Here is a 27,532-nt window from a genome sequence, read left to right as displayed (position 1 = left end):
TAAATATTAAATTTTATTGTATAACTTTGAATTTTAAAAAATTCCTGACTCTTGAATAGACAAATCCTTGAACATTAAAAAAAACATAATGAAAGGATAAAGATGCGACAAAATTAAGTATGCGTGGACCTTACATAGCAAAAAGTCAGTTCTTATACTAACCAGAACTACCCTTTTGGTTTCTAGTTCAAAAAAATTTATTTATATACTTTCAGCAAACTTTTTTTTTTTTCATTTTTGTCTGAATTATATTATAATTTAGAATAAAATTAAGACACCATTATTAGTCAGTTTAGTAGTGAGAATAAATCTTCTAATACAAAGTTTTAAGACAATATCTAAATATTTATTAATATCATATACTCATATAAACTTGTTAATACAAAAAAAAAAGCAAATTTCGTACGGGACAAAGTCATCTAAAATTTTTGGGTATCCGTACTGCAGTAGTCGCTATCTCATTCGGTTTCCAGTTAATAGGTGAAAAATTAATAGTTGTTCACAATTGCATTATCTCAAGTCTTTATTTGGTCCACAATTTTCTTCTTTGGTTCAGTCCATCCACAGCTGAAGATTAATACTATTACTAATTTAAACAAACTTATTTTAATTTTTATCTAATAAAGTGGTTCCGAATTTCTTCTTTCTAATCCAATGAACTGAAATTCAGAAACAGAACTACCAGTTCCACTAATTTGTTCATTCTCTTTAGTCTTTGCAAGTTTGCAACTGAACGATGAAGTGCATTTTCAAATTCAAAATGTTAATGACAGTGTAATCACTCTAAAAATAAATGCAACCATCAAATTAGTGTGAGACCTTTGGCAGAAAATTCCCAACCAAAACATAAAGCAAAGAAAGAGCCAAATGTACCAAAATTGCACCGAACTACCAGAAAAGGCATTATTACAAATCGGGAAGGATGGGGACACGTCAACTGCATTCCATTGCTAATTTTCCATTGCCATTTGCCTTCCTTAAAAGCTTCTTCTCCTTCGCCTTCCTCAATTCACCACCCCACCACATACATTCATCCTTAAAATCCCACGCGCTTCCTATATATAATCACCCCATTACTCATGTAAAATCATTTATTAACACAATTTATTTTATCAACTTGATTTCTCTCACATTTTCTTTTCAACATTACAAAATCATATCTAGAAGTTATAAAATCAATTGAATCCCTTTATTTCACGGGACAGGATTTCTTTAAAACAATGTAAGCTTAAAAACTCTTATGCTTTATTTTTATTTGAACTTTTTATTTAACTTAAATTTAATAAATTATAATTTATTATTTTACTAGTCTTTAGATTTAAGTTAAATAAAAAATTTAAATTAAATGTAAGAGTTTTTAAATTATTTTTAACATGTAATATAATTTTAAAAAAAAATACATGTCAAGCAAATTCCTTTATTTTAATTTTCATAAACCCCTTTTATCGCCATTTTTATAGGCTTTGACCTTAAGTAATGTTAGGACTACTTAAAAATATAACTATTTACATATATACGTCCATAACAGTTCACGTCTTATTTAAATGGAAATTAATTAAATATTTAATATTACAAAAAATATATTTTATGTGTGCTCATTTATGCTACAAGCTTTTATAAGCATTCATATATAATCAAGTGAATTGTTTTAGTTTTAAGTCTTGCGGTAAATTATAAATCTTTTAAGCCGATGTGCTTGTATAAAACGGGTTAGTGTCTTACTGAATAGTTCATTACATGATTTGAATATCAGTGTTAATAAATTGTTTGTGTCACTTTTGTAATGCAAATTGGGTAGTTTGATCCAATTTGTTTTGCATTTCTCTTTTTTTCCGCACGTACCATTTTGCACGTTCCATGACTATTTTAAGAAAGAAAAAAATGCACAGCACGTGACATGCAAAGTTTTTGCAAGGCTTATTGCATTGCATGTGCTTGACCATTTCCAAAAAATAAATAATAATGTTATTGTTCGATTGTTGTCATATGAAGGATAGAACCATGGATGTTCTCATGCCATAACACAACACTTGCTCCAATCAAAAGAAAAAGAAAACGTGAACCCGACTATGGGAATAACTGGTAAAAGCTGTTAACCAACGAGTCTACCATCAGTCAAAAGGCCTTTTGCTGAACCAGCCAGTGATTCATAAGATTGTTGGAAGAATATAAATATAAGAATCCTAGTATCCAAAAGAGGGATTCTTTTTCTTTTCTTTGTCTGTTTTTTTCCCAGAAACTTGAGGTGTCTTAGGATCCTTAATCTACACGAAAGTTTGTTTGTTTGTTTTTTTTTTTTTTTGAGTAACTGATGTTTTTGATAATTAAGTAATTATTTTCAATTCATTGAAATATATAAATTATCTTTTAAAAAGATATAACTTTCATCTTTTAATTTTTTTCAATGCATACTCTCTGGTGTCATATTAATTTAATCATGTATGGTAAATTTATATATTTATTTTTAAATTGTAATATTTTTGAAACAAATTCTCTTTCTCACATATTCAAGTGTTTTAGACCAATTTTAATCAGTAATTCAACCATCGTTCCTCATAAAAAAAAATATAAACGTCGATATCACCTTTTAAAATTAATAAAATATAAAAGTTAATTTCAGTTTTTTTTTTTTTAATTCGAAACCATTCCTTTTATAAGAAATGGCACCCCACGCAAGCACATTTTTTTTCACTCAATGGGATATATAATCGTATGAGGACGGCATTAGATTTGTTCTGAGATAAGTAAAATTTTTTTTATTTAAATAAATTTGTTAAACATTAGTCAAGAAAAAATAATTATAAAAAAAATATCAAATGCAAAGGTTTTAAAAAACTCAACAGCCTTTTCATTTTTATTTATTTATTTTCATTGGTGCCGATTATTATTATTTTGTTAGCGTGGCTGCTGTGGCACACGCACTTGTCTTGCGTGTGCTTAGGTGTTCCTTTTAAGAGTGTGTATCCATACATTTTTCCCATTCCTCTGCCTCTGTATCTACCACTATCCTATTCATATCAGCACCCTCTCTCTCTCTCTCTCTGGCTCAGCTTCTGAGGGGAGAAGTGATGGGTCGTCTTGCTACATTATCAGAAGAACCCATCAACGACCAAGACAACACAACAACCACATCAAAGAAAGGAGTGATTCACGCATGGCGCAACTGGAACTGGATCAAGTCTCACTTCTTCAACAAGAAACCCGACCTAAAGCTCCTCCTCAGTGTTCTCGCTTGCCCTCTCTTCCCTGTTCCTCCCCATTCCCAAACACCACTCAATGAGGTCTCTTCTACATCTTCTCTTCTATCAATCACTTTTCGATTGCAACAAGCATTTTGTATATATTAATGGAACGTGGCAAGTGTGTGTTAATTTTCTCCATCAGATAATAATAATAATAATAGACAAAGTGTTCCAAAGGGTATTGTATTACTTTGGTCACTTTCTGTACAATTTTCATGCGTGCCAGCGACCAATAAATAACTTGTCATTCCCAACCCCACTTGCTGCTGCTCTTTTCCTTTTCACCAAAAAGAATGCTTCCTTCTTTATGTGTTACCATGTGCGTCTGATTCACACTAAAGATTCAAACTTTTCCTTCCTAACTAAATAATGTGTTCTACCCGTTATTGTTTACCTGTCATAGGTATCATCGTCGGCTCAGTATATTATCCAACACTTCACGGCGGCAACAGGGTGCCGGAAGTTGGAGGGTAAGGTGAAGAATGTGTTTGCAACGGGGAAGGTTGAAATGGGGGTGGTGGATGAGGTTGGAAACGCTGGAGTTTCAGAAAGAGGTTGTTTTGTGATATGGCAAATGGTTCCTGATAAGTGGCAGATTGAGTTGGTTGTGGCTGGTCACAAGGTTGTGGCTGGTAGTGATGGCACCGTTGCTTGGCGCCACACCCCTTGGCTCGGTGCACATGCAGCAAAAGGTGGCGTGCGCCCTCTTCGACGCGCAGTTCAGGCAAGTTAAGGGTGTGTTAGGATTCACGTTAAAAAAATTCATAAAAGTGATCTAATATACACGTACCAAATCAACATTTACTTTACTGATTGTAGTTTCTCTTGTATTTATATTTAGTGATTTTTTAACATAAATCTAAACATTCACTTAATAGTTTTAAAATATAAGTAGATCTAAAATTATTCGAAGGGGAATCTAAGCAAGAATTCAGTATCCTCATCATTGGATCTTGTTTTTAGTATTTCTAATTCGTGGGGTGTCGTTGGATTTTGCTTGTCCGTTTGTTAATGTTGTTCCTCCTAGGCGGCAGTACTATTTTGTTTGGGGTAAGCAAGGTTTTTTGATATTTAATTCCAATGTTGTTGATGGTGGTTTTAGGATCCAGGTTCCAATTTAGTGAGAGACAACTCAATGTGATATGGTATTTTAAGATTACGATGACCCTTTACCCTTGACTAAAAAAATATTATGTCACGTCTCATTATAACAATTGATGGTGTCATGACCTAACCCTTGGCTCCATGAATTTCCTCAACTTCTTTTCCTTAAATAATAATAATATTAGGAATGAGCTATGGCCGAGTATGAATGAGAGAACGGTTAATGAAATCTATATGATGTAACGGATGTGAATTCCTAATCAAATGTCTTTAGTTTTTCTTTTTAAAATTCATAAATGCTGGTTGATGAGCGCTTTGGGTCATTTTAATTAATACCGAACTTCTTTTCCCACATTACCGGTCAATATAATGGATTTTGATTTCCAACTAAATTCCCTTCATTTGTTTGATCCAACCACACATTCTTCTGTTTCCTTTTCTTATTTGTGGAGGGATCGATCTTCACGTGTAACTACTTTGGCATGACCTACGTATTCAAGATTCTTTGTTAAAAGAAAGAAGCTTAAGATAAAGACCAAGACAAAAGAGTTGAATTTAATGTTACCATGAAATTTCAAACAACTTTATTGGGGGAAAACATGGGTTTTGGGCCATAGGGTATACTCTGAAACCATGAACTTAGAACTACATAATATAATATATAGTATAGTGACTTGACTTGATGAGCATCTTGTGTTGGGCAGTGTGGAGTGTGAGTAGTGATGATGTCAGTGGTTGTGTGATTGTTACCCTTAAACCACATTTTGGTTGTACGTGTTTTAGGGACTAGACCCTTTGGCAGTGTCTGGTGTATTCTGTGGAGCACAATACATGGGAGAAAAGAAAATATCAGGCATTGATTGTTTTGTGTTAAAGGTGTCAGCTGATCAGAAGGACCTGGTTGACCGTAGTGATAGCACTGCAGAGATGATAAAGCATGTTACATTTGGGTACTTTAGCCAGAGAAATGGGTTACTAGTGTACCTAGAAGACTCTTACCTCACAAGGATTCAATCACCTGGGACACACCCCACCTATTGGGAGACCACAATGTCAACCAAAATTGAGGATTACCGAATGGTGGATGATGTGATGATTGCACATGCAGGCCATTCCACTGTGATCATCACCAGGTTTGGAGACAATCTAGAGACAGGACCTGCCATCACACGGTTGGAAGAATCATGGACCATTGATGATGTTGCTTTCAACGTCCCTGGCCTTTCCATGGATTGCTTCATACCCCCTAAGGAACTCCAGAAAGACTATCCACAAGAAGATCTAGATTGGAGATCACCCTTGCTTAGACGATCATCATCTTGATGATTGAAATTCCTTGGATTGTTTTTCGTTTTTGCTAAAATACTTGTTATTGATGCTAATTTTTACTTAACACTCCGTAATTGTGTTACTGATTTTTTACATATCTAACATGTTTAATTGTGTCTCTGCAATTTTATTTTTTGGTTTTTTGTAATGTGCGAACATGGATTGGTGATGCCTTTTGGCTGCTAATTAATTATATGATGTGCAAGCCCTTTTACTTTCGAAATTTAATCTGAGAGTTGTTGTTAGTTGTTACTGATATAATCTAGTGTATGATATCTGGTTTTATGTCTGCGATTGGAGTTCATCCATTTCAACTTCATTCTAAAAGTTTTAATTTATTAAATTTTTTATTGTGTAAAAGATAATAAGACGGTAAATTTATTATTTTATAAAAATAGAATATGTCGTTACACATGAAAAATGGTGCAAATTATATTAATCATAACTTTAGGACATAAATCATACGACCTAAATTTGAAGTATGTGCCAGAAATAAATTGTAGTTCTTTGTAATTACTTTTTAAAAAATTATCAAGTAGCAAGTTTTTCTACTTATTCATGATTATATCAACATGTGAAGCGTAAGGCAAAAAGATTAGCTGATTTTATAGCAATTTTCTGCCACTCTTTTTGTATGGATCGAGCGAATAGTCTCAAAGCATATCCTCTCGAGTGTCTTTCAATAACTCGCCTTTGAAATTTTCATAAAATCTTTCTTTTTTGTTCTTTATATTGTAGAGATATTAAGAAAGGAAATAAGTGAAAGCAAAGTTTAAACTCAAGCCATTACAACTGATAAACAAATAATAAATAACTCGTATCTTTACATGTCCTATTGATCAAGTGCTTTGAAAACGTTAATTAAAAAATTCAATGGTTTTTTATTAAAAGTTATGTTACGAGAAAAATGAAAATTTAAGAAAAAAGTGCATTGTCATCTTTTTACTAAAGTCATTGTTTTTAATATAATTAATTAGATATTTATATTCTCTCGTGTTGTTGAATAGTATAATGCGACAATAATTGAAAATTAAAGATGTATTTTTAATTAATGTTGATTTTATGACTTGATAGTTAAATTTGATTAAAAAAAACATTTTTTAGTCTAATATAATTATATCATATCATTCAAAGAATTCAAATTTTTATAAATAGTACATTAAAGAATATGGTAATTAGTTTTCAATATTTAGAGAAGACATTTAAAGGTATTTATTTTGTATTTTTAACTGTGTTTTTTAAGTGTATGTACGGTAATAAAAATACTATATAACTTAGAAAGTTATTTTTAATTATATTGACAAAGTAATAATAATAACTCGAAAAGCCGATATTGGTCAATTAACGAGAGTACTTTAATGGGTGTTTGATTTAAAAATATATATTTTCTGATTATTAAAAATAATTATGAAAATAAAATATTAAACAGACTTTGCACAGTGCATGCTTTAGTTTGGCAGCTTCTTCGCAAAAGCAATGGAACCGTGTTTGACTGTTATTTATGGGCTCGCGAACCAAAGAAAAAAATGTTATTTAATAAAAGAAAAATAAAAAATTTAAAACTATTTTTTTATTTTTTTAATTTAAATTTAAAAATTTTGTATGTCTATTTTTTTCCTTCTAAAATGATTTTTTTTTTTTTTGGTCAACACAACGTGGGATTAAGCATATGGTTTTGACTGGAGCCTATTGATTGGAGTTTCGAATGGCGCAATCCGTTGGTTTCATACAATAAATAATAATTAATCATATTGCTTTATTTAAATTTTTTAAATATTATATTTTATTAATTTAATTATCAAATACTATATATAATATTGACGTATAGTTATGTATATATATATATATATATATATATATATATAGATATTGAATATTAAATAAATTAAATATTCATAAAATATATATTTTTAATACTTTTAAATTTTAAAATATATATCATATGTTAAATAAAATTTTGTCTGATAAGTGTATAACTTTTTTTTATGCATTTTAATGTTATTTTTAATTAATATTAAAATTATTTTTAGTAAAAATAAGTATTTAATAATGTTATAAAATAAAAAAAAATAATCAAATAACAATAATAATAAAGTAGCTATGTATATATAATTGAATATATTTGTATATATGGGACATTTTTAAACTTGAAGATAATGAATTGTAAAATTTAAAATAATACATTCTAATAAAAAAAAGTCAATTAAAACCCAATTTTAGTAGTATTTAGGCTCAACTCAAGCCCAAAAAAAAGTTTTCTTGCTAGTTTAAAAAAATTATCCCACTTATAATTTACACGACAGAGCTGTTTTTAAGGGATTGTCAATAACATCGATCATAAATTCAGTGAGAATATAATTTTTTATATAAATAATAAATATAGATTAATAATTTTATTTAGATAATTAAAATTTTATTTACATGTAGTTTTTTTATAATTTAAATCTATAATCTTAACAAATTCAAAATAAAAAAAATTTTCATTAAATATATCTTTTATACATACATACGTGTACGTATATGTTATCGTAGTAACTAGTAACTTCTGAATAGGGAAACAATTGTGTAAACATGTCAAGATTTCGTCATAGTTTTCAAAATAATTATCAGTTGTAATTTAATTGTCAATTGATTTATTGCATTCCACTCGTCCTCTGGACTCTATTCAAGGAAACATTAAAATTAGGTTCTCATTAGTTTTCAAATCAACAAATTGACTTCATTTTCTTCATCTTCTCTGTTTTTTTTTTTACCATGATTAATAAGTGATGATAAATGTTAACTACTATTTTTAGAATATTATTGATAAAAAAAGATTACTATATAAAATACACTGATTTTATATTATTTAATTTTAGATAAATTTAATATTTTTATAAAATATCAAACGGTTCTTAATCATTAATGTCTTTAATACATCCATTAACAGGACTCGTTAAGGTCTTTAAAATTCCACCTACATTAATTACACTTACGTGAAAGATAACTCTTATATTTTAATTATAATTATTGATGATGATGAAATAAAAGTAACTTTTGTTTCACATTTATGGGACGTGAAAAGGGTGAAAGAAAAAGCAAAATGAGCATGTATTATGAGTAATGCTTGTTTTATATCTCTGTACAGGAGTGGAATATATATAAATATAAAAGGAGATATAATAAACAGTACAAAGAAAAATATATTAAAAATTTTAAAAAGGAAAAGTATAAAAAGAAGAAGAAAACATAAAACTAATATGAGAAAAAAAAATCACAGGTCATGAAATATAGTGGCTATATAATCCGTGGTCCTTAGAATTTGCACCAAAAAAGAAGAATGAAACTTTTATTTTTGTCACCATTGACCCACAACGTGTTGAAATTGGAAATTTCTTGCTGTTCTCACAGTGACATTTCTCTCTGCCAGCCATATTCCAACGAATATAAATTAATGGTTCATAAAAATCTTCACTATTTTTTAATTTTTAAAGCCAAATAAAAAAATCATTATTATTATATTGTGTGAGAGAGAAAGAAATAAAGTTGAATACAAGGGAATACCATTTCTTCCAACTTCCACGGTCCAATTTTGATTCTGGCAGCCAGGTTCCTCTCTCTGTTCCTGCCAGTTCCCTCTCTTTCTTTCTTCGGTCCTTCTCTTCTCTTCTCTTCTCTTCTGCGCTGCTCCTAAAGAGAAGAAGAAGAAGAAGAAGAAGAAGAAGAAGAATGGAGGGTGAGGGTGCAGCAGTGTGGCAAGGTGCGGTTTTGGGTGGAATAATCTTCTGGCTTCTCTCTGCTTCATATCTAAATCTTACTCGGAAACTTAGATCTTTCTTCCAACCTTGGGTTTCTCACAGTGTTGACACTGGAACCCCAATTATCCTCCAGATCCAGGTAATTATCGAATTCACCCAAATGCCCTTCAATTCAAAAAAACCCATTTTCTTATTCTCTCAAAGCTTTAAGCTTTTTTTTTTTTTTTTTTTATAATTGTGTTGTAAATGCTGATTTTTTTTAGTATTTAATTTTTGCAGAGTTACCGTTTTGGATTCCTGGATGCCCTTTTTTCTGGGTTGTCGTGTGTTGTTTCTGTGCCCTTTTACACTGCTTTTCTCCCTCTGTTATTCTGGGTACGTACATGTTGATGATATAAGACACCCACAAGGTTGTGAGGATTTGGATTTAAAAAACTCAAATTTGTTGGCTTTTGGTCTCTTTGTAGAGTGGTCATGGCCAATTGGCGAGGCAGATGACGTTGTTGATGGCTTTTTGTGATTATGTAGGGAACTGCATAAAGGTACGTATTGTTCACTTTTGTTCAATTTAACATTAGATTCATCCTTTTGTTAAATGCTTGTTGTGTTGGTCACTCAACAGGACGTGGTTTCAGCTCCAAGACCTGCTTCTCCACCTGTCAGGAGAGTGACTGCTACAAAAGATGAAGAAGATAATGCGTTAGAATATGGATTGCCTTCTTCTCACACACTTAACACAGTTTGCTTATCTGGGTATTTATTATTCTTTTTTATTTGTTTTTATGTCTAAGTCATCCTACTTGGTTTGTGGGGTTAATTTAAAGGGATTCTGAGGCATGTTTCTAGCTTGAGTAAGTTTTTGTGTCATGTCATAAAGGTTCTTAGGGTGTGGCAAGATGGCTGTTGAGATGCTAGATGTCTACTCTGATCAGGGAACTGAGCAGGTGGCATGCCTTCTAAGTCAAGTACTATGGTTACACTTACTCTTCTTCCTATCTGTTTTCTGGACCAAGGAAGGAGAATATAAATCTACTGAATAAGTGAAAATATGAAAAATCATTTGTAATAACATATTTTTTTCTTTGTTCTATCATCAGTTTTAACTTGATTAGAAGAGTGTAGTTTTTCAGAGTCGTATTACTGTTGAGAAAAATGAAGCTTTGCTTTCAATTCTTCGTGTTTGTCATTAATGGATGCTTTTCCTTGGAATGGATGTTTGTCAGCTACCTTTTGCACTATGTCCTGATTCATACTCAAATTCAAGGTGCCTATGTTAATTATCTTGGAGTTTCTATTGCTTGCTTGCTGGTGGCCCTAATTGGTTTGGGTAGGTCTTCTAATGCTTTTACATTATTAGCAGCTTTCCATTGTTGGCTTATTGCACTCCAAAATAATGAAAATTATTTGTTACGTTTGGTAGGAAGAATTTATCTTGGCATGCATAGTGTGGTTGATGTTGTTTCTGGCCTTCTTATTGGACTTGGGCTCCTTGCATTTTGGCTCACGGTTGATGAATACATAGACAGTTTTGTGATCTCAGGACAAAATGGTATTCTTACTTCTACTTTAATTAATAAATTCAGCACCAGATAGCTATATCCTTTATAATAACCACAGCACATGCTGGTGCTTAGATTGTAGAAATTGGATTATATTTTAGATTATCATTTTGAGAAAACTATATTCTCAAGTTTTTTATAATTTTTTTCATATTTCTTAAGCACCTTTTGTTTGCAAAATGATTGAAAATACTACACTTTTTATGTAGAGGTTCCCCCCCGCCCCCCTCTCTCTTTAATTTCAGTAATGTTGAGAAGCTTTTTTGGTATTCTATCTCATCTCAATCTGCTTTTGTTACAGTTACATCCTTTTGGGCTGCCTTGAGCTTCCTTTTGCTTTTTGCTTATCCAACTCCTGAACTTCCAACTCCAAGCTTTGAGTTTCACACTGCTTTCAATGGTGTTGCATTGGGAATTGTAAGCAGTTTCTCACCCTTTAACATGATCTAAACTTATTTCTTTTTTCTTCTTGCATTAAGGAATATAATGCTCAATTAGAGTCATAGACCAAAAGATGTCCTAAGCTGTTTTAGTTAACTGTAATTCATTAACTCTAGACAACTTTCAATGTTAGCAGCTCCAGATCAGGAGTTAAATTCTGAGTGTTACTGGGGCTATATCTGTTTTGCTTGAATGGTGACTTGACTTAGTTGAATATGTACTTCAACATGCCTAACACTAACATTCTTGAACTTATTGCTTAGATTAATAATGTTTGAGGTGAATATGCTGAATAAAAATTTATGCAGAGTAACTGTAGAATAGACAAATCAAGTTTATGACATCAGCTATGGAACATTATAAATCCATATTATACTGGAGCATGTCATTTGTAGTTTGATATGCTCAAGGATAAACATCAAGGTGATAGAGCTGCGAGTTCTAATGTTGGGGAAGCCCAAGTTGATCTGGTTCTGGACTGTGATCCAATTGGGCCCAAGACTTGGCTAGTTTATTCAGTGAGAAAGAAGGGAGGTCAGGTAACCACTCATTAACCGTGTTGGCAAAGTGATTAGTCTCAGTCAGCAGTTGATTTAGAATTCTACCAGTTTTTAGGGAGTGAGGTTGCGGAGATGGGGACATGAAAGAGTTGTGGTTACTTTGGGCAGAGCTATCTCTGTAGAGCTTAGGTTTTGGGGCTGTTGAGTTTTGCTTCGTTTTGACCTCCCCTTTCAGTTAAATGAAACTCATTTCCATAAATATTCTTCTGGGTTTGTCATAACAAGCCATGTCAGAAATGTAGCTGCACGCAATCCATATCATTGTAAGTTTGTAATAGAGTGATTTTGAGTAGAAGTTACAATCAAATCCAATACTAACTGAATATGGCAAGGGCTAGAGTAGAGCTGTTCTAAGTTTTGGTTAAAAAATGCCCTTAAATTTATTTCTATTATTTTTTTAGGAATTTTTTCTATGCAGTTATGTTAAAAGATTTACTAACTAGTACTCAGGCCCTTAGTGTGGGGATCATGTTGTATAAAATTGAAGAGTCTTTTTTCTTAACATGAGAGATGAATGCATGGGGAATCGTCTAGTGCTTCAAGGTATTCAGAAGGAAAGAGAGAGAAATTTATATACTTGCTTTTTTCAAATTATTAATGAGCATACCATCTTTCTCCAACATTTTGAAATGTTTGATCAGAGTTCAAACTCTTCTTTCTGTGTTATACTATCTTATTTTTCTCTTGTCCAATGTTTTCATAGTTTTGGTAATTCCGAACTGTTCATAACTGTAATTAGAAGTGAGGAAAAAGCTATTGGCTTAGTCATCTCTCCAGTACCATTTCACCTAGCATCTGAAATGCATTGGCAAATTGACATTGGACCTGCCTGCATACTCATAGAAAAGTATCAGTATCGGTGGGTTAATACAAATCATCTCTGCAAATTTCAGACACAATCACTAAACATGTTATGGGGCTACATGCCTGTATCCTTCTGTCCTCTTTGTTAGTATAGAGTTATTTTGTATTTAATAGCAATAAATCGTCAAAAGCTATTCCCATGACAGTGGCTTTTCTGTAGTAAGCTGCACCCTTGTTTGTTAGTAAGTTGCATCTAGAAGTACAATACAAAACTTATGTACAGTAAGTATCCTTAAGTGTTGTTTTCCAATTAAAATTAGAATTCTGCTTCAATAATCAATGTCAACCTCCAATGTTGACTTTTTATTGCATAAATTATCCGAAGTAAAATTTCAATTTTGATTGGAGAATGACAGCCTAAGTATTTGAGTATGGACAAATCACTTTGTGTTGTGTTGTTTCTGTACTGTGTGTTAATATTAGAGGCTCGTGTTCTTCAGGTTACTGGGGTACAGCAAACATATCATCAATTTCATCATGGGAATGTTCCTCGTTTGTTCTCTTCAGATATGACTATACCTGTATTTTTGGGAAGAATGCTCTTGGGTATACCTACAATTCTAATTGTAAAATTCTGCAGTAAGGCTCTCGCAAAATGGACTATTCCTGTGGTAGCAAACACCTTGGGCATCCCAATAAAATCAACCAGCTATATCCCCACGTTGAATGGATCTGTCACGGGTAAAAAGTCCGATAAGCTTAAACAAGGAGGTTACTTGCAAAGGCTCCTTTCACGGCATAAGGCATTCGATGTTGATACTGGAATTAGATTTCTTCAATACGCAGGCCTTGCGTGGTCTGTAGTCGACCTAGTGCCATCTCTTTTTTCATACTTGAGCTTGTGATTTTGAGACATGCTTACCATTTTATGAAAATTTTGTACAGCAAGAGATCGTCCCATTTTGGTCATGTCCACTCAAAATTATCTATAAGAAAATATCAGAACGATAGATCATTCCCACGCGGTAAAATTTGCTCGACTCTCGCAGATCCTGTTGATTTCACAAATTGATCAGTCGTTGACGTTTTTACAATCTTCGCGCGCCCTAATAAAGTACTAATCATGTTGAAGCATTAATCAGCTTTCATCAAAATCTTTTTTCTGCAATTTACTTCATGCTTTTTATGCCAATCTAGTGAGTAGAAAAAGGCCCATCATTATTATTGGTTCAAGCCTAGATCTTTAAAGTTGCAATTTTTCACTTTATCCTTTCAATACATTTCCGATTCAACTAGGGATAGAAAACTAGTATAGAGTGAGTGCAATCTTTTTCGTTTTTTGGACGAGTTGGGTTACTTAAAATAACATGCACGAATAAGTTATATTTATGCAAACATTAAACTATTTTAATTAATATACAAACGAGATATGCAACATTGTATATAGAAAACAAGTTCATCTAGGAGTTCAGCATTAACCGAATAGGTGAAACATCATGTTAGCAACTTTTCATTGTCAACTTTATGAAAAGATATGGCATATATTGATAAACGGAGGCTAACTTTAGGTGAGCGCTAATGATAAAGTCGGAGAACATAATTCGTAAGAACAAAACTGAATCACTATTATCATGCAACTTTAAATGAAAAAAGATAGAACATAGCAAAAACATCCACGAGACAAAAATCCAGTCACAGCTTCTAAAGCCTTAAGGGAGGTTTTGAACATGAGAGAAAAATAAAGACAGGAAAAACAAACAAAAAATATCCACATTTAGCTGGAACAATACGTATTCTGACAGTCATCATCTTGGCGACTTCTTCAGACAGGGTGTCCAGCAAGTTCTCGAGTTTAACAGATCAGTGGAATGTTGTTACCTGCCTATTATACATCAAAGCAGTCTTTGGACAACCCCAAAAGCACGGGAAGCATATATCCATGGATTTAAATTCTTACAGCAATTTCACGATGAGGATGCACAACTACCTGAAATTAGTGCAGTAGAGATAACCACGATATACTGGTATGACACAGCAGCTACATTATAAGAAATAATCGGGTGTTCTACGGGTGACATCAGGTTCTCCTCTCCTGGGAGCAGGTTCAAACTGCATGAAATATTTCAAATTTATTCAGATACAATTCAAGGGAAAGGACTAAAATTAATAATATTTCACCAAGCAAATTATACTTAATGACAGAAAAGGACCTGGATAAATGTGTGGCCTTTGCAATCATCAACCTCCAATATGGAAGCCATGTTCCCACATCGGTAACAGTAGTTAGGTGCACTAAAAATGGTTACGACCTTTTGTTCCTGTTTCAACAAAACAATGCAAATAATAAAACTTTACACCTATAATTCTAAAGCAAGCAAATTACAGATTCCATAAGAACAATTACATGAGCCCAGTTAAAACCATCCATAACCAGTTGATGAGCTCTGGCAATCAACTTGAGGCTGTTAGTGTGATTGAATTGTTCAGATATATCCTGAAACAAAGAATGTCAATTGGCATTACCATCAAAATAAAAATGCAATGTACAAACAATAATAGATCACTCAATGCGTCAAAATAACAAATTCAATAACGTATAAAGTTGAGAAATTAAATATATGCTTACCTGGCCAAAAGTATATCCAGCACCACGGGGAGAAATTCCCCAGCCACATCTGTCATCTGGGTCAGACCACAATAGATCACACATGGGCCCTTCATGAGGAACCTCTTGAACACGATCAAAGTTCCTTATGTTATCAAGGGTCTCAATTGAAGGTGACAGTCCTCCATGCAAGCAGAATATTTCAGATTCAACCTGGAAGGAACTATATTATATTACAGGCTAAACGATCAAAAGCCTCTAACCTAAAATTTTATCCAACAGTTCCTAATTTATTTATAATATGAAAGTTGTTCAACAGTCAATCTAACATCTTTAGAGCATGATAAAGACAGTATCTTAATTGAACTAATCACAAAAGATAAAATAACTATACTAGACAAGTCTGTTGGGTAAGATTACAAGACAATCATGTCTAATTTTGAAATACAAAGAAATTTTAATGGAAGATACATACAAAAACTTCCCCATATCTAGAAATATAATCTTATCATATCTGTGCTTAAGCAAACTACATGTATTCGTTAAAAACTTACCACTTTTATATCTTAGTCTATCATCAAAGTCTACTCCCTTGAAACTTTTTTTTTAAAGAAATTTTGGCTAGTTTATCATCCATGCAATGGGTACATCCCAGTTAAGTCATAATACATAGTAATATAATAATAAAGATGATATTAGGATACTGTTGATTTTAACTTCTTTAGGAAACAATCATATATCATGTTTAATGATAAAGGTCACATGTAAGAGAAGTGGATGCCAGAGTTCTTTGAATCTTTTAGAAAAGGTAAATACTGATAATTTCAATTGATATTGCAAAAATAATAATGTAAAATCTTCCAAAACTTCCCCCATCTTCTAATATTTCTATTTACATAGTAATGGAGATATAAGAATGAGATGCAATTTAAATCACGAACCAAACACATAAAAAATAGGGAAAAAAAGTACTAACCAATGCAGTCAATGGAAAAAAATCAAAAAGGTCTGTAAAGATCTTCCAAACATTAGCATTACCATACCTGCACATAAACAATAAAAAACGAGAACTGTCAAGAATTTGAAAAAAGAAACAAGAAAGTATATTGTTTATGTGCAAGAAACCAACGATCCCTTATTTGTTCTCTCTTCCTTTCAATTTAGACCAAAATTTTCACATTTAATACAATTATACATTATTTTTGGGGACAAAAACAGGGCAGAATTACATATTCTTTACCTATGTTAACAAGAACATAGGACATTGATCATTAGTATGACATTTCATACAATACATCATCATTCACATCACTTCTAATACAAACAGATGTCATAGTGCCACAAATCTGTCAATGTCAAAAACTGAAGATCTCTAACCAAAGTTTACAAATCAAAAAGGTACATGACACCAAATTAACAGCAAAATTCAGATGCCCATCCCAGAACTCCAGTTCAGTACATAAAAGTAACAAGCAAACAGCAAATCAAAATCTCAGGTTGAAATTATAGAAGAGCATATTCCACGGGAAAAGAAAAAGGATTTCCATACAGTTTATATCTCAGAAGGAAATTTGTGATTCCATCATGGTAATACTAACAACAAAGTTGTACATTGATATTTAACAAATGCTTTTTCTAATGTGTACCCGGTTATAATAATCAATAAATGATGAATTTTTATTAAAAAAAGATAGCATTTAATGTCATCAATGCATTGTATGTTCTGATTTTCAATTAGTTTTTAGATTATGCCTTTGAACACACTAGAAAAACGGTTTAACAAAAGGAACTTCAATTGAAACAATAAAAACATCATGCTCTAACAAATGTTTCTCTAGATAGAAGCATCTCATGTTTTGTACTTTTGCTCCACAAAATGAAGGTGTTGAAAACTCACTTTCTAAGACATTCATCATAAAATCCATATACTTGAGTAATCTGCATTAAAAAATGATAAAAGAACAATTAGTTCAACAGATAATTAACATCAAGCACCAATACAAGTCGTCAAATCACAAAAAAAAATGTTTAGAAACAACAATTTGTTATACAAGTAAAAATGCGGCCAAGAATAGCTAATTTTATGCCATTGACAAATAACTATTAGTTCAGAAATAAATGCCATTAAGGACCTTAAGAACCATAAGTAATTTATAATTGGTAGAGAGTTGAAACACAAACCTGACGGCTTTCATGGTTTCCTCTAAGAATAGTAATTCGCTGAGGATACCGCACTTTCAGTGCCACAAGGAGCTGAATACAATAACTAATCAGTATGTTTGACATACACTGTCAACCAAACGAAAATTAAGAAACATAGACATTAACAAAAAAAGTTATCAATGTAACTTCACCATCACACTCCACATCCCACCTAAAAAGGCACCTAATGTGATCTAAAACAACCATAGCACAACTGCATAAGTAAAACCTGGAGAAATTGTTCAATCATCTAGACTGCGTGCATCTTGCTCATAACTGGAAAGGTAACTACTAATTTATTGACATTCAGTAAATTCTTTTCAGTCCTCGATGATCAGTAAAATCAAACTCAAAAGATAAATCATGAGACAACTCTCAAAGATTCAACTACAATATATTAGTTGCAGGTTTGAGATTTTATCAGAGTATCCCACCTTAAAAGTTAAGACCACCACAATACGCAAATTGTATGTGAGACTACCTCTACCTTGAAAATATGATTGTAAGATAATGCAAACTTCTGTACAATATTGATGCATATGCAATCCATCTTTCACCTCCGTGAGCCTCCAAAATATTGACACATTGACAAACATTTGCTGCATATTCGATATCCCCTATTTACCTTTGCAGCACTTTCTAAACCCTGAACTATCGGCAACTAGGGAATAGTCCCATTTCTATTTCCATCCTAATAGCAAAAGACAATTTAAATGAAGCTCACAGCTCATCCAAACTTCATCAACTAACTCTTGAGAACAATTTCCCACCTGATCTGTGGCCACCCTAATGTATGCATATAAGAAAATGTACCCCACAGAGGTTTAGGGAAGAGAGAGAACAACGAATTTTCAGAAACTAACCATCCAAAAGTGAACAAAATCAAATAAGTTTATCTTGGTTGTACTTACCGTTACGGTTTCAACTGAATAATAACCCCTGTCCACATAATCACCCATAAACAAGTAGTTTGTATCTGGACACTGTAAACAAAACACGTATATTCGGTATCCATACCAAAATAATCAACAAAATATATTTTCCAGAAACTGACAAAATTTTATCTTGACATTATACATTTTGAAAAAATTAAAATGTCAAGGAACTTTAACAAAATATTAGGGTAATAGTGAAAATAATAATAAATTCTTAGTCATAAATTATACCTTCCCTCCAATTCGAAACAATTCCGCAAGATCATGGAACTGCCCATGAATATCACCACAGATTGTCACAGGGCTTTTAACAGGCTGTGGTACAGGAGACACACCCCAAAAAAAGTTAGTGTTTTCTTTCTATAAGACAAGAAACTAGAGTTAAAAGATGCACTGAAATAAAGTGACATAATTAGTATATGCAGACAGCCATATAGCACAAGCAAATTAAATGTTTCACTGTTTCATGAAAGAAAGATTGAAGGAATCACATCCTCCTCCACAAAACAGGCATTAAAAGTAATGGCATCGGGTTAATGAACTCAAATACAGGGATATATAAATAAATAACTGAAAAAGATAAAGTTGACTTAACAAAGGATTCATGCAAAGCAAGCAGGAAAACAAACAGCAGTGAAGCAAGATCAGTGTTTTAAGAAACAGAAAATGGCATCATCGTAAACTAAGGCACAAGTTAAAAGACTGGAAGAAAGAGTAGTACCTGGACGTTACTTTCATCCATTAAAATTTCTCTAGCCTTCTCACATAAAACTCTAACCTACAGGCAGAGCAGAGAACACAATCATTAGTTTATTTGTTTATATTTCTTTTCCCGAATGTAATAATACCTCAAGGAGTAAATAACATTTAAGATATCCCCACAAGAAAGGACATGACTGCTTAAACAAATAATACAAATACAACCAATATAAAATGCAATGATATTTTTAAGGTGAATAAATACACAAGGGCAAAGCCTTTCCTAAGACAAATCACATACGTAGCAATGAAATCCAGCACAATACGAGCAATATTTACACAATAAGAGCGACAAACAAGATAAGACCTCTAAAGTAGTAGCCCTACAATACACTAAGCACCATCACCCCTATCCTTTAATCTGATAAATCTTCAACCATAATCACAGTGTTACGCTTCAACATACAAGTTAGAAACAAACCCATAGTAAGCCAACACCTGATCCACTAACATTCCAACAAAGCCATAACTCTCACTCTCTGTAGACAACTCCCACCAACATGTTACTACATTCAAGAAATTACCTCATAATAGAGCACTAGCAACAGCTAAAGAACAATCCAAATTCCGGACTCAGTTTCAAATACAGAAAACCTACATTTTCTAGATGTCAAACCACCAAACGCGTAACATAAAAATATAACATCTCCGTAACCTTAAGGAGAACATCGAAACAATCTCATCCTAAAAAAACCCATCAATAAAACACAAAACACCTAAAAGCAAATTATACAGCTGAAAATCGTTTTTCAGATAACAAAAACCATCTATCCCTTCCTAATTGCTTCACATCAGGTCAAAATACAAAGAACCGTCGCATCTCAGTGGCCATTTCGCCGAATCAACCACAGTTTCACACACACTGTTACCAAAACTCCTACTAGCCGTGCAAATAAGGTTAAGCAGAAAAATCAAGCGTAATTGGAGACGTGCGTGGCGATTTTGTGGAGAGAGGATGCAGATCGAGAGGAATGGAGAGGAACCTGTTGCTCGGAGAGTGGCTTGCACTGCATGAGCTGTGAGATCTGGTCGTCGAGATCGTGAGAAGAGTCGGAGAGCATGGAATTGGCGCCCATGGTGTTGAATCGGAGAAGACGAAGAGCGAAAAATCTCCGGCGCCCTTGCAGTGAGGAAGAAGAACTCCAAATGGAGAGGGCGCGTGAAATAACAAAGCCTATGCTTGATTTGCACGGTGTCCAATAATCCCCTTTTCTTTTTCTTTTTTCTTCTTTTAAATTTACATGGTTACTAACGAGGGAAAAATACTTCACTCCTTCCAATGACACCCCGCCACGTAGTTGTTTTTTTTTTCTTAAATGAATGAAGGTAATAGCATTTTCTCATATTTTGTAATCATTTAAAGTAAGTCTTTATTATATAAATTGTATTTAAAATTCTAAAATATTTCACATTCTATTAATATACATTAAAACCAACACTTCGAAATAATTTATGATAAAATAAATTTTAAAAGTAATCAAGAATATAAAACATGTTAAAAAATATTTTTTTATTTATTAAAATACAAGATAAAAACATAATTACAATACAAAATATTACTTAATGATTGATGAATATAGTTTTTTTTTCACTAGTATTTTGTATCGTATTTTAATATAAAAGTTTGTAATTTCGTCCTCAATCTTTTATTATGAAAAACTTAAGAAATTGTTTCTTTGTAAGTATTATTACAGTAAAATTAAAACATATATAATTTTAAAAAAATTATTTTAAATATAAATAAATATTGCAAGTAACTATGCTTTTAACTATTTATTGTTGTGACAGATATTTCAAATTAAGAAAATATGGTTGAAGTAAAAAACAGGCTACGATTGCTAATATTAGAAGAGTTGTCAGTTTTTTTTAATAATTTAAATTAAAAAATGGATATTTAAACTTGAACTTCAACTTAAATTCAGGGTTATGTTTTCATAAAGTCATACGACGTCGTCTAATATGTATTACTTAAATATAATATTTATCATTCATGAAACGGTGATTCGGCGAATGTTTCATTTTGATCAAAACAAGTATAATTTTATTTAATAATTTATTATACTTAAGTGTACTTTTATGTAATAATTTTTTTAACAAAAATATTTGATTTAATTTAGAGATGAAAATGTCTACATCATTAATTAAGGAAATATCAGGTGGAAAATTGCCCCACCATACCAGCTAATGGTCTTAATAAGCTATGAAACACCAATGATATAGTAACGATAGAGAGTCTTTTGATGAGTGTCAAAAATAAATTTAAATGATACTTTTTTTAATATACAGCTCACTTATATATAATATAAATCAAAATTATTTGATTATCTGATTATTATCATTATTATTATTATTATTCAATTTTAACAATATTTTGCACAAAACTTGCATAATGTATAATTATATTTCAAAGATTTCATCAATAAAAAATATATCTCACATAAAATTAGTAAAGACATGAGAGCGAATATGAAAATTGATATCAACATCCTCAATGTTGTTTTTGGGATTACCTAATATCATACACTTTTCTTTTGGGTCAACAGAAAAGAAAAAAAAAAACATTTTTTCCTCTGAAATATGTACTTGTGCTGCGATTAAAAGGAGCCTCTCTCTACATTTTTATTTATTTATTTTATAAAAAAGAGCCTCTGTTTCAAAATATACACAGATGCATGTTGAAGTAAGCCAGATTGGCTAGCTTTGGGCCAGTTTTCTAGCCATGTTGATTGTTGGCCTCTGGGCCGTGCGGGCTTAAAAAAAATTTAATTATTGGTGAGCTTTAACACGAAGAGATGAAGTTGACCAACAAACAAATAATACAAAGAGAAGAAAGGTGGCTCAGATACCATTTCCAATTTATAGTTTCGTTTTTCCCATTTGCAGCAATACTTTTAGAGAGTGACTTAATTGAGTTTTATTAAGGAATTACCAAAATTGTTTATTTATTTTTCAAAATAATAAATTTAAACAGCTATTATGCGTTAATAAAAAATGTTTAAAGTTGTGTAAAGTTTCCAATATACATATATTTCTATATATATATTGTATAAGTAAGCCAAAAAATGTGTTAAAAATTAATGGAGCTTAGTCGGCTTAAGTAAGATCGTGAGTTCAAGTATTTATGTATGCAAAAAAATTTTAGTGATAAACTCACCTACCAATGCTCGGGTTTGGGTCAGATTTAAATTTTATTTTTAAAAATAAAATAATCATACTCTTATTCTTTATCTTTGATTGATATTTTATTTTATATTATTGGTTTAATGTTTTTATAGTACTAAACAAATGATAATGAAAGTTTTTATTAAATTTAACTAATGATATTTTGATATTTTCTTTTCAATAAAAGACGGGATGAATGTATTGCTTTTCATTGTTGTGAGATCGTATATTAGACGATGTAGTAATGTTTAGTGGTTTAATTACAATTAATTTTGGGTTTTTTATTATACCATTATTTCTTTACCATTTTGTTCTGGCAATGCTTCTACTTGATGACTTTGGGTTTTGTTGGTTGCTGCGCAGTACAATATTAATTATAAGCTATAATAGACTATATTTAGATCCGGTTTATATACTTGAAATTTGTAAAATGAATTTTTAATCTTGCATTTGCTTCTGCACTTAAAATCACAAGTTACTAAGTATATGTATTTAAGCTAAAATGTAATTTAAACAGAGAGGTGAGTGATCATTTTGAGTATTAGTAATTGCTACCTATCCAACATGCAGTTAGAACTGCATAAATTGTTATGGTGTAGTTAAGAACAATAGTGTTAAAAGCTGTATTATTGATCACAATTACAGTGCTGTTATATATTTAGTGTGCATTTAAATTAACTTATTATAGACAAATAATTATCTTTTATTAAAATTTAAAAAAACAATGATAAATTTTCAAAAACTAATGATAAAATACAAAGTGTTGCAAGCTGGATCAGTCAATATTAGAATGTAAACACGAATTGGCATCCATTAAGAATTGTTCTCTTTATTTTTGACAATATCACTTCTTATAATCGATGGTTAAAAAAATTACAATGCAGAATCATGCTTTAGCTTCAAATTAAATTAATCTTAATAGTATCATCTCACACCTTTTAGTGTCACTTCACAAACAATGAATCCCTAAGAACTTTCAACAACAAACAATAAGCTGTAAGCTGAGGAAAATGGCCTTGTGTTTGTAGAATTTTGACTTCGGAATGAGTACCCAAATTTTTCTTCATGTAAGAAGCAACAGATACGGGAACAATTGTGTCGTTTTTGGTCTGAATTATCGTGCAAGGCACATGAACTTGTGGCAGAATCGTTCTGAGATCACTTAAAAATATTGTTTTAGCAACTTCTAATGCAATACTTGGGTTCATTCTTAGTAGACTGTGTTCAAATTCAGAAACCGCGGAAGGATTGTTGACACCAACAGCATCTGGAGCAAAGCTATGAGCCCATTTAGAAAAGTTTTTGCTTATTGATTCAAAGATTTCGTCTAATTTTGGCTCATTGAACCCTCCTTCGTATCCTTCTTCATTCTGGTATCTATAGACAACAGACATGAGTAAATATATACTCATTATGAAACAATTAATTAATCCTTAAATATGGTTTTGTTGCTTGAAAGCATGACATTTTTTAAGTTTTTATTTAAATTTTATCAATTCGTTTTCATTATCAATATATATATATATAGTAACAATGATGTACCAAGTCATATTCTTATATACATTCTTTTTCTATGACATTAACTATTTTATCTCATACTTAGTATCTTTTCTTTCTATCTCTCTTTATTATAAAACTTTTTCTTACAATATATTTATATCCTCTCTTCAAAACTAAAAGAACGTTTTATTTGCATTTTATGATATAAAGATTAAGAAAATTTTAAGCTAATTTTAAAAAGATGTCATTTTTTTAGAAGCAGAAACTATGTTGAATATCAACCAATACATGCTTAATTAAAAGAAATAAATAGAGAATGTGATCACCTTGGAGAACCACCCAATAGGACTAGATGTTCAAAGAGTTGTGGTTTCCTTGTTGCAGCTATGCATCCAATCATGGCTGACATAGAGTGACCCACGTATATAGTTTTATTCAAATTGAGCTCATCAAGAAGACTCACCAAGTCATGAGCATATCCATCGAAATTTGAGTACTTTTTTGAATCATAAAGGGTGGAATTTACATTTGGGGTGAAAGCCAGATCGAAAACCAACACCTTGAAGTAGCATGCAAGGAAGGGAATAAGATAATGCCACACTGTTTGGTCTGTGCCAAATCCGTGAGATAGGACCAAAGTTTGGGTTCCATTTCCATAAAAATTAGCATTTAGGGCACAAGCCATGCCTCCTCCATAACCACATGTTGTTCCCATGTTTGGTCGTTGCCCAAGTTAACCAACGTAATAGTTGAAGGAAGAAGTGATTAAGAAATGCTTGTGACAACATGAATAGAGTTGTGTGGGCTATATATAGGACAACTTGCTCATCCCAAAAATAGAAGTGTGAAAAAGATGCTAAAAAGTGCTTAAATTAATGGTAGCATTATGCCACTTTCACGTCACTTTTATACAACTTTTTATTTTAATTTTATATCTACTAAAAAAGAGTTCTGCATTTGCTCCTTTTCTTTTATTTATCAGTTTTTTTTAACACATGTTTAAAAATATATGATAATTATTTATACATAATAAATTTTCATTAAAAATTACAGAATAAATATATTAATAGTATCAAATACTATAATTTTTAATAAAAAAATTATTATGCTCTAAGATACACGTTAAAATATATATTTATTAAATTATTTGATATTTTACAAGAGTATAAAAATGATATTAAAAATAACTCTCCAATATTAAATAAATTTTATTTACGAACGATTGATTTAAGTTACACATGTTTAATTATCTTTAAGTAAAATTTATGTTTGAGTTTTATGTATAAATAAATTGCTAAAGATTAACTCTATGTTGTGGACACTTTTTGGTTTGGAAATTAAATGTCTCTTATAAAAAAATATATCAGGTTAACCAAAGTAAAAATATAAGTTTTAATTTAATAAAATTTTATTTATATGAAATATCTATGCATGATTATAAACTTTAATATATAGTCTGACTTTTTTTTTTCACATGACAGCCGTAATGTTTAGAATTTAATTTGACGTAATTAATTTGGGTATAATAATATACATAAAATTGTCAAAGTCTTTAAATAATGTATAAATGACAAGAGAAAACTTTTTTGGCATTGATAGATGGAACATGCAACTGTGGTATATATCTTAGCCATTCACAATTTTAAATATCACAAAAAAAATTGATATGATAAATGTAATTGCCGTGCATCACGGTAATGTAAACAGCTCCATTTGATGTGTGAAATGTGATATGTTTGCAGACCCAATAAAAGCAGCATGAATGCGATCAACAGATTTGCTGGCCAACGAATTTATTATGAATGAAATTTGCAGCCTTTTTATGTTTATTGAGGTCAGACTCAGACTCAGACTCAGACTCAGATGGCAACATCATGTAACTCGTTATTGGCCCTATAACATTTTCTTATTTACTCTTATGTCTGTTTCTTTCTGCAGAAAACTTTTATCAGAAGTTTATTTTGATCTTTTTGTAAAACTCATTTTAATGTACTTATTATACTACTTTTTATAATATTTTAATTAAATATAACTAATTAAATGAAAAGAGATGAAATATAATTTTTTAAAATTATGTAAATTATTGATAAATTTAATATAGCTAATTAGATTAACTAAATTACTTAATTCTTAAAGTGATTAAATAGGTAATACATATAAGACGAAAGGCAGAATAAATTTTAAATTAAGTTTTATATAATTTTTTTGGCATGTTTAAATGAGTTCTTAAAAAGATAACTACTAAAAAAAACACATGTTAATAAAAGTTCATTTTACATTTTTTATATGTTTTAATTAGCATTTAAAGAAAACGTGTTTCTCAATTTTCTTTTTAAATTAGCATGCTTTCTAGCTTTTAGGAAAATATCTTTATTATAACACCAAGAGACTTTCAAGGGAGACAAAGGGGACATTTATAAATACTGCATCTAAACAAAAAGTAATCATTAAATTATATACATATAAACTTATCTGCATTGTCCTTTCGAGTTTCTGAAAATAGATTTCCTTTTACAATATAAAAAAGCTGTTCAAAGAAAATAATCTTTTTAAGTATTATAGTAAAACATAAACAATATTTTTGTTTTAAAAATCACATAAAAAAGTTTAGAAATTCACCCAAAACACTTAATTCTTGTATTGAGTTGACCATCTTTGCCAATTTAAAGTAAGTATGACATTTGAAACTACGTCTTTTTCAATATCGACACCACTTGATTCTTTGTATTGGATTGACTATTTTGTCGGCTTCAAACACTGAATATGTCATTTTATTTTATTTCTATTTTGGGACTGCTTCTACAGCTTAGAGTGGGACCAAAAGTATGCAAGAGTTGTGCATCAGAACATCATTGATCACTGACATAGCAATGCAATAGCAAGGTATATTCAATCCATGAGAAACATGCTAGATTCAGATAATGTTGATGTGGTTCATGGGATTCACGTAGTTGAGAGGTCAACATGTTTTAGATTCGTAAGACTAGACATTTTGTTATGTGTAAGATTCTCAATGTATTTTAGTTTGATTGTCAATATACAAACCACAAACATGAAGCTTTTCGAAGTTCCCAGATCAGGACTTGCTACCGTATATACTAATATGAAAAGCCTACTTGAACAGAAAAATTATCTACACTTTACAGATAAATGAGAAAGAGAATGTGAAAGATAAATGATGGTAATAATAATCAGGATTGTTTGTGCATGTAATATTAATTAAAATTGCGGGAAAAATATTTTTACCTAATAAAAAGGGACTGATTAATCTAAACAAATCTCCACTGACTAGCAAGTTCCTTCTTTTACGTCTATCAAGGTTTGTTTTTCCTTATGTTTTTCAATTTGACAATCATAATGAGGAATTCGGCTCAATAGTCAATATTGATTTTAACGTACATTTGCATCCGTTGACAAAAGAAAACGTACAGTTGCATCCAACTGTTCTGTTTAATAAAAAAACTGGAACTGGAATTGAAATTTTAATTGAATCGGATTCTCATGAAATAACAAAATTGGTTGAAATTATATTTAATTTAGACATTAAGAATTACAATTCCAAGCACTAAAAGGAAAAAGTTAATATTGATGTT

At 31.1% G+C, this 27,532-nt stretch overlaps 4 protein-coding genes across 5 annotated transcripts; 2 read left to right on the top strand and 2 right to left on the bottom strand.

Annotated features, from left to right (window-relative positions):
* Positions 1–3,068: 3,068 nt before the first annotated feature.
* LOC113860985 lies at positions 3,069–5,669 on the top strand. Its single transcript, XM_027493574.1, has 3 exons — positions 3,069–3,281; positions 3,646–3,966; positions 5,130–5,669. Exons 1-3 carry the CDS (start codon positions 3,069–3,071, stop codon positions 5,667–5,669), a joined length of 1,074 nt encoding a protein of 357 aa, XP_027349375.1.
* A 3,518-nt stretch (positions 5,670–9,187) lies between these two features.
* LOC113861338 (lipid phosphate phosphatase delta) lies at positions 9,188–13,865 on the top strand. Its single transcript, XM_027494097.1, has 8 exons — positions 9,188–9,551; positions 9,692–9,787; positions 9,880–9,954; positions 10,035–10,165; positions 10,636–10,739; positions 10,833–10,961; positions 11,273–11,388; positions 13,277–13,865. Exons 1-8 carry the CDS (start codon positions 9,384–9,386, stop codon positions 13,679–13,681), a joined length of 1,224 nt encoding a protein of 407 aa, XP_027349898.1. The 5' UTR covers positions 9,188–9,383; the 3' UTR covers positions 13,682–13,865.
* Positions 13,866–14,351: 486 nt separating this feature from the next.
* On the bottom strand, positions 14,352–20,472 carry LOC113863908 (serine/threonine-protein phosphatase PP2A catalytic subunit). 2 transcript variants are annotated; one of them, XM_027497686.1, is made up of 11 exons: positions 20,261–20,472; positions 19,240–19,296; positions 18,750–18,833; positions 18,495–18,566; positions 17,563–17,634; positions 17,279–17,319; positions 16,358–16,424; positions 15,403–15,594; positions 15,181–15,270; positions 14,987–15,094; positions 14,352–14,885 (listed from the first exon to the last, which is right to left on the bottom strand). In XM_027497686.1, the coding sequence occupies exons 1-11, from the start codon at positions 20,351–20,353 to the stop codon at positions 14,820–14,822; spliced, it is 942 nt and encodes a 313-aa protein (XP_027353487.1). In that variant the 5' UTR covers positions 20,354–20,472; the 3' UTR covers positions 14,352–14,819. The 2 variants fall into 2 exon arrangements, with proteins under 2 accessions (XP_027353487.1, XP_027353488.1); XM_027497687.1 differs by lacking the exons at positions 18,750–18,833; positions 19,240–19,296 and having other exon boundaries at positions 14,364–14,885; positions 20,261–20,445.
* A 2,911-nt stretch (positions 20,473–23,383) lies between these two features.
* LOC113860981 (strigolactone esterase D14-like) lies at positions 23,384–24,681 on the bottom strand. Its single transcript, XM_027493571.1, has 2 exons — positions 24,266–24,681; positions 23,384–23,816 (listed from the first exon to the last, which is right to left on the bottom strand). Exons 1-2 carry the CDS (start codon positions 24,652–24,654, stop codon positions 23,384–23,386), a joined length of 822 nt encoding a protein of 273 aa, XP_027349372.1. The 5' UTR covers positions 24,655–24,681.
* Between the last annotated feature and the right edge of the window lie 2,851 nt (positions 24,682–27,532).

This window comes from Abrus precatorius, unplaced genomic scaffold, assembly GCF_003935025.1.
Source record: "Abrus precatorius isolate BTA unplaced genomic scaffold, Abrus_2018 Scaffold3, whole genome shotgun sequence".
Taxonomy (NCBI): Eukaryota; Viridiplantae; Streptophyta; class Magnoliopsida; order Fabales; family Fabaceae; genus Abrus; species Abrus precatorius.
The sequence above is the reverse complement of the archived record's forward strand: the minus strand, read 5'-3'. Positions and strand labels throughout refer to the sequence as shown.

Coding starts and splice junctions, on each gene's coding strand:
- LOC113860985 (XM_027493574.1), top strand. CDS start 3,069: ATGGGTCGTCTTGCTACATTATCAGAAGAACCCATCAACGACCAAGAC. Junction 3,282..3,645: donor CCCAAACACCACTCAATGAG/GTCTCTTCTACA, acceptor TACCTGTCATAG/GTATCATCGTCGGCTCAGTA. Junction 3,967..5,129: donor CTCTTCGACGCGCAGTTCAG/GCAAGTTAAGGG, acceptor TACGTGTTTTAG/GGACTAGACCCTTTGGCAGT.
- LOC113861338 (XM_027494097.1), top strand. CDS start 9,384: ATGGAGGGTGAGGGTGCAGCAGTGTGGCAAGGTGCGGTTTTGGGTGGA. Junction 9,955..10,034: donor ATGTAGGGAACTGCATAAAG/GTACGTATTGTT, acceptor GTCACTCAACAG/GACGTGGTTTCAGCTCCAAG. Junction 10,740..10,832: donor GGTGGCCCTAATTGGTTTGG/GTAGGTCTTCTA, acceptor TACGTTTGGTAG/GAAGAATTTATCTTGGCATG.
- LOC113863908 (XM_027497686.1), bottom strand. CDS start 20,353: ATGGGCGCCAATTCCATGCTCTCCGACTCTTCTCACGATCTCGACGAC. Junction 18,834..19,239: donor TGGATGAAAGTAACGTCCAG/GTACTACTCTTT, acceptor CCTGTACCACAG/CCTGTTAAAAGCCCTGTGAC. Junction 15,595..16,357: donor TTTTTCCATTGACTGCATTG/GTTAGTACTTTT, acceptor AGTTCCTTCCAG/GTTGAATCTGAAATATTCTG.
- LOC113860981 (XM_027493571.1), bottom strand. CDS start 24,654: ATGGGAACAACATGTGGTTATGGAGGAGGCATGGCTTGTGCCCTAAAT. Junction 23,817..24,265: donor CTATTGGGTGGTTCTCCAAG/GTGATCACATTC, acceptor TGTTGTCTATAG/ATACCAGAATGAAGAAGGAT.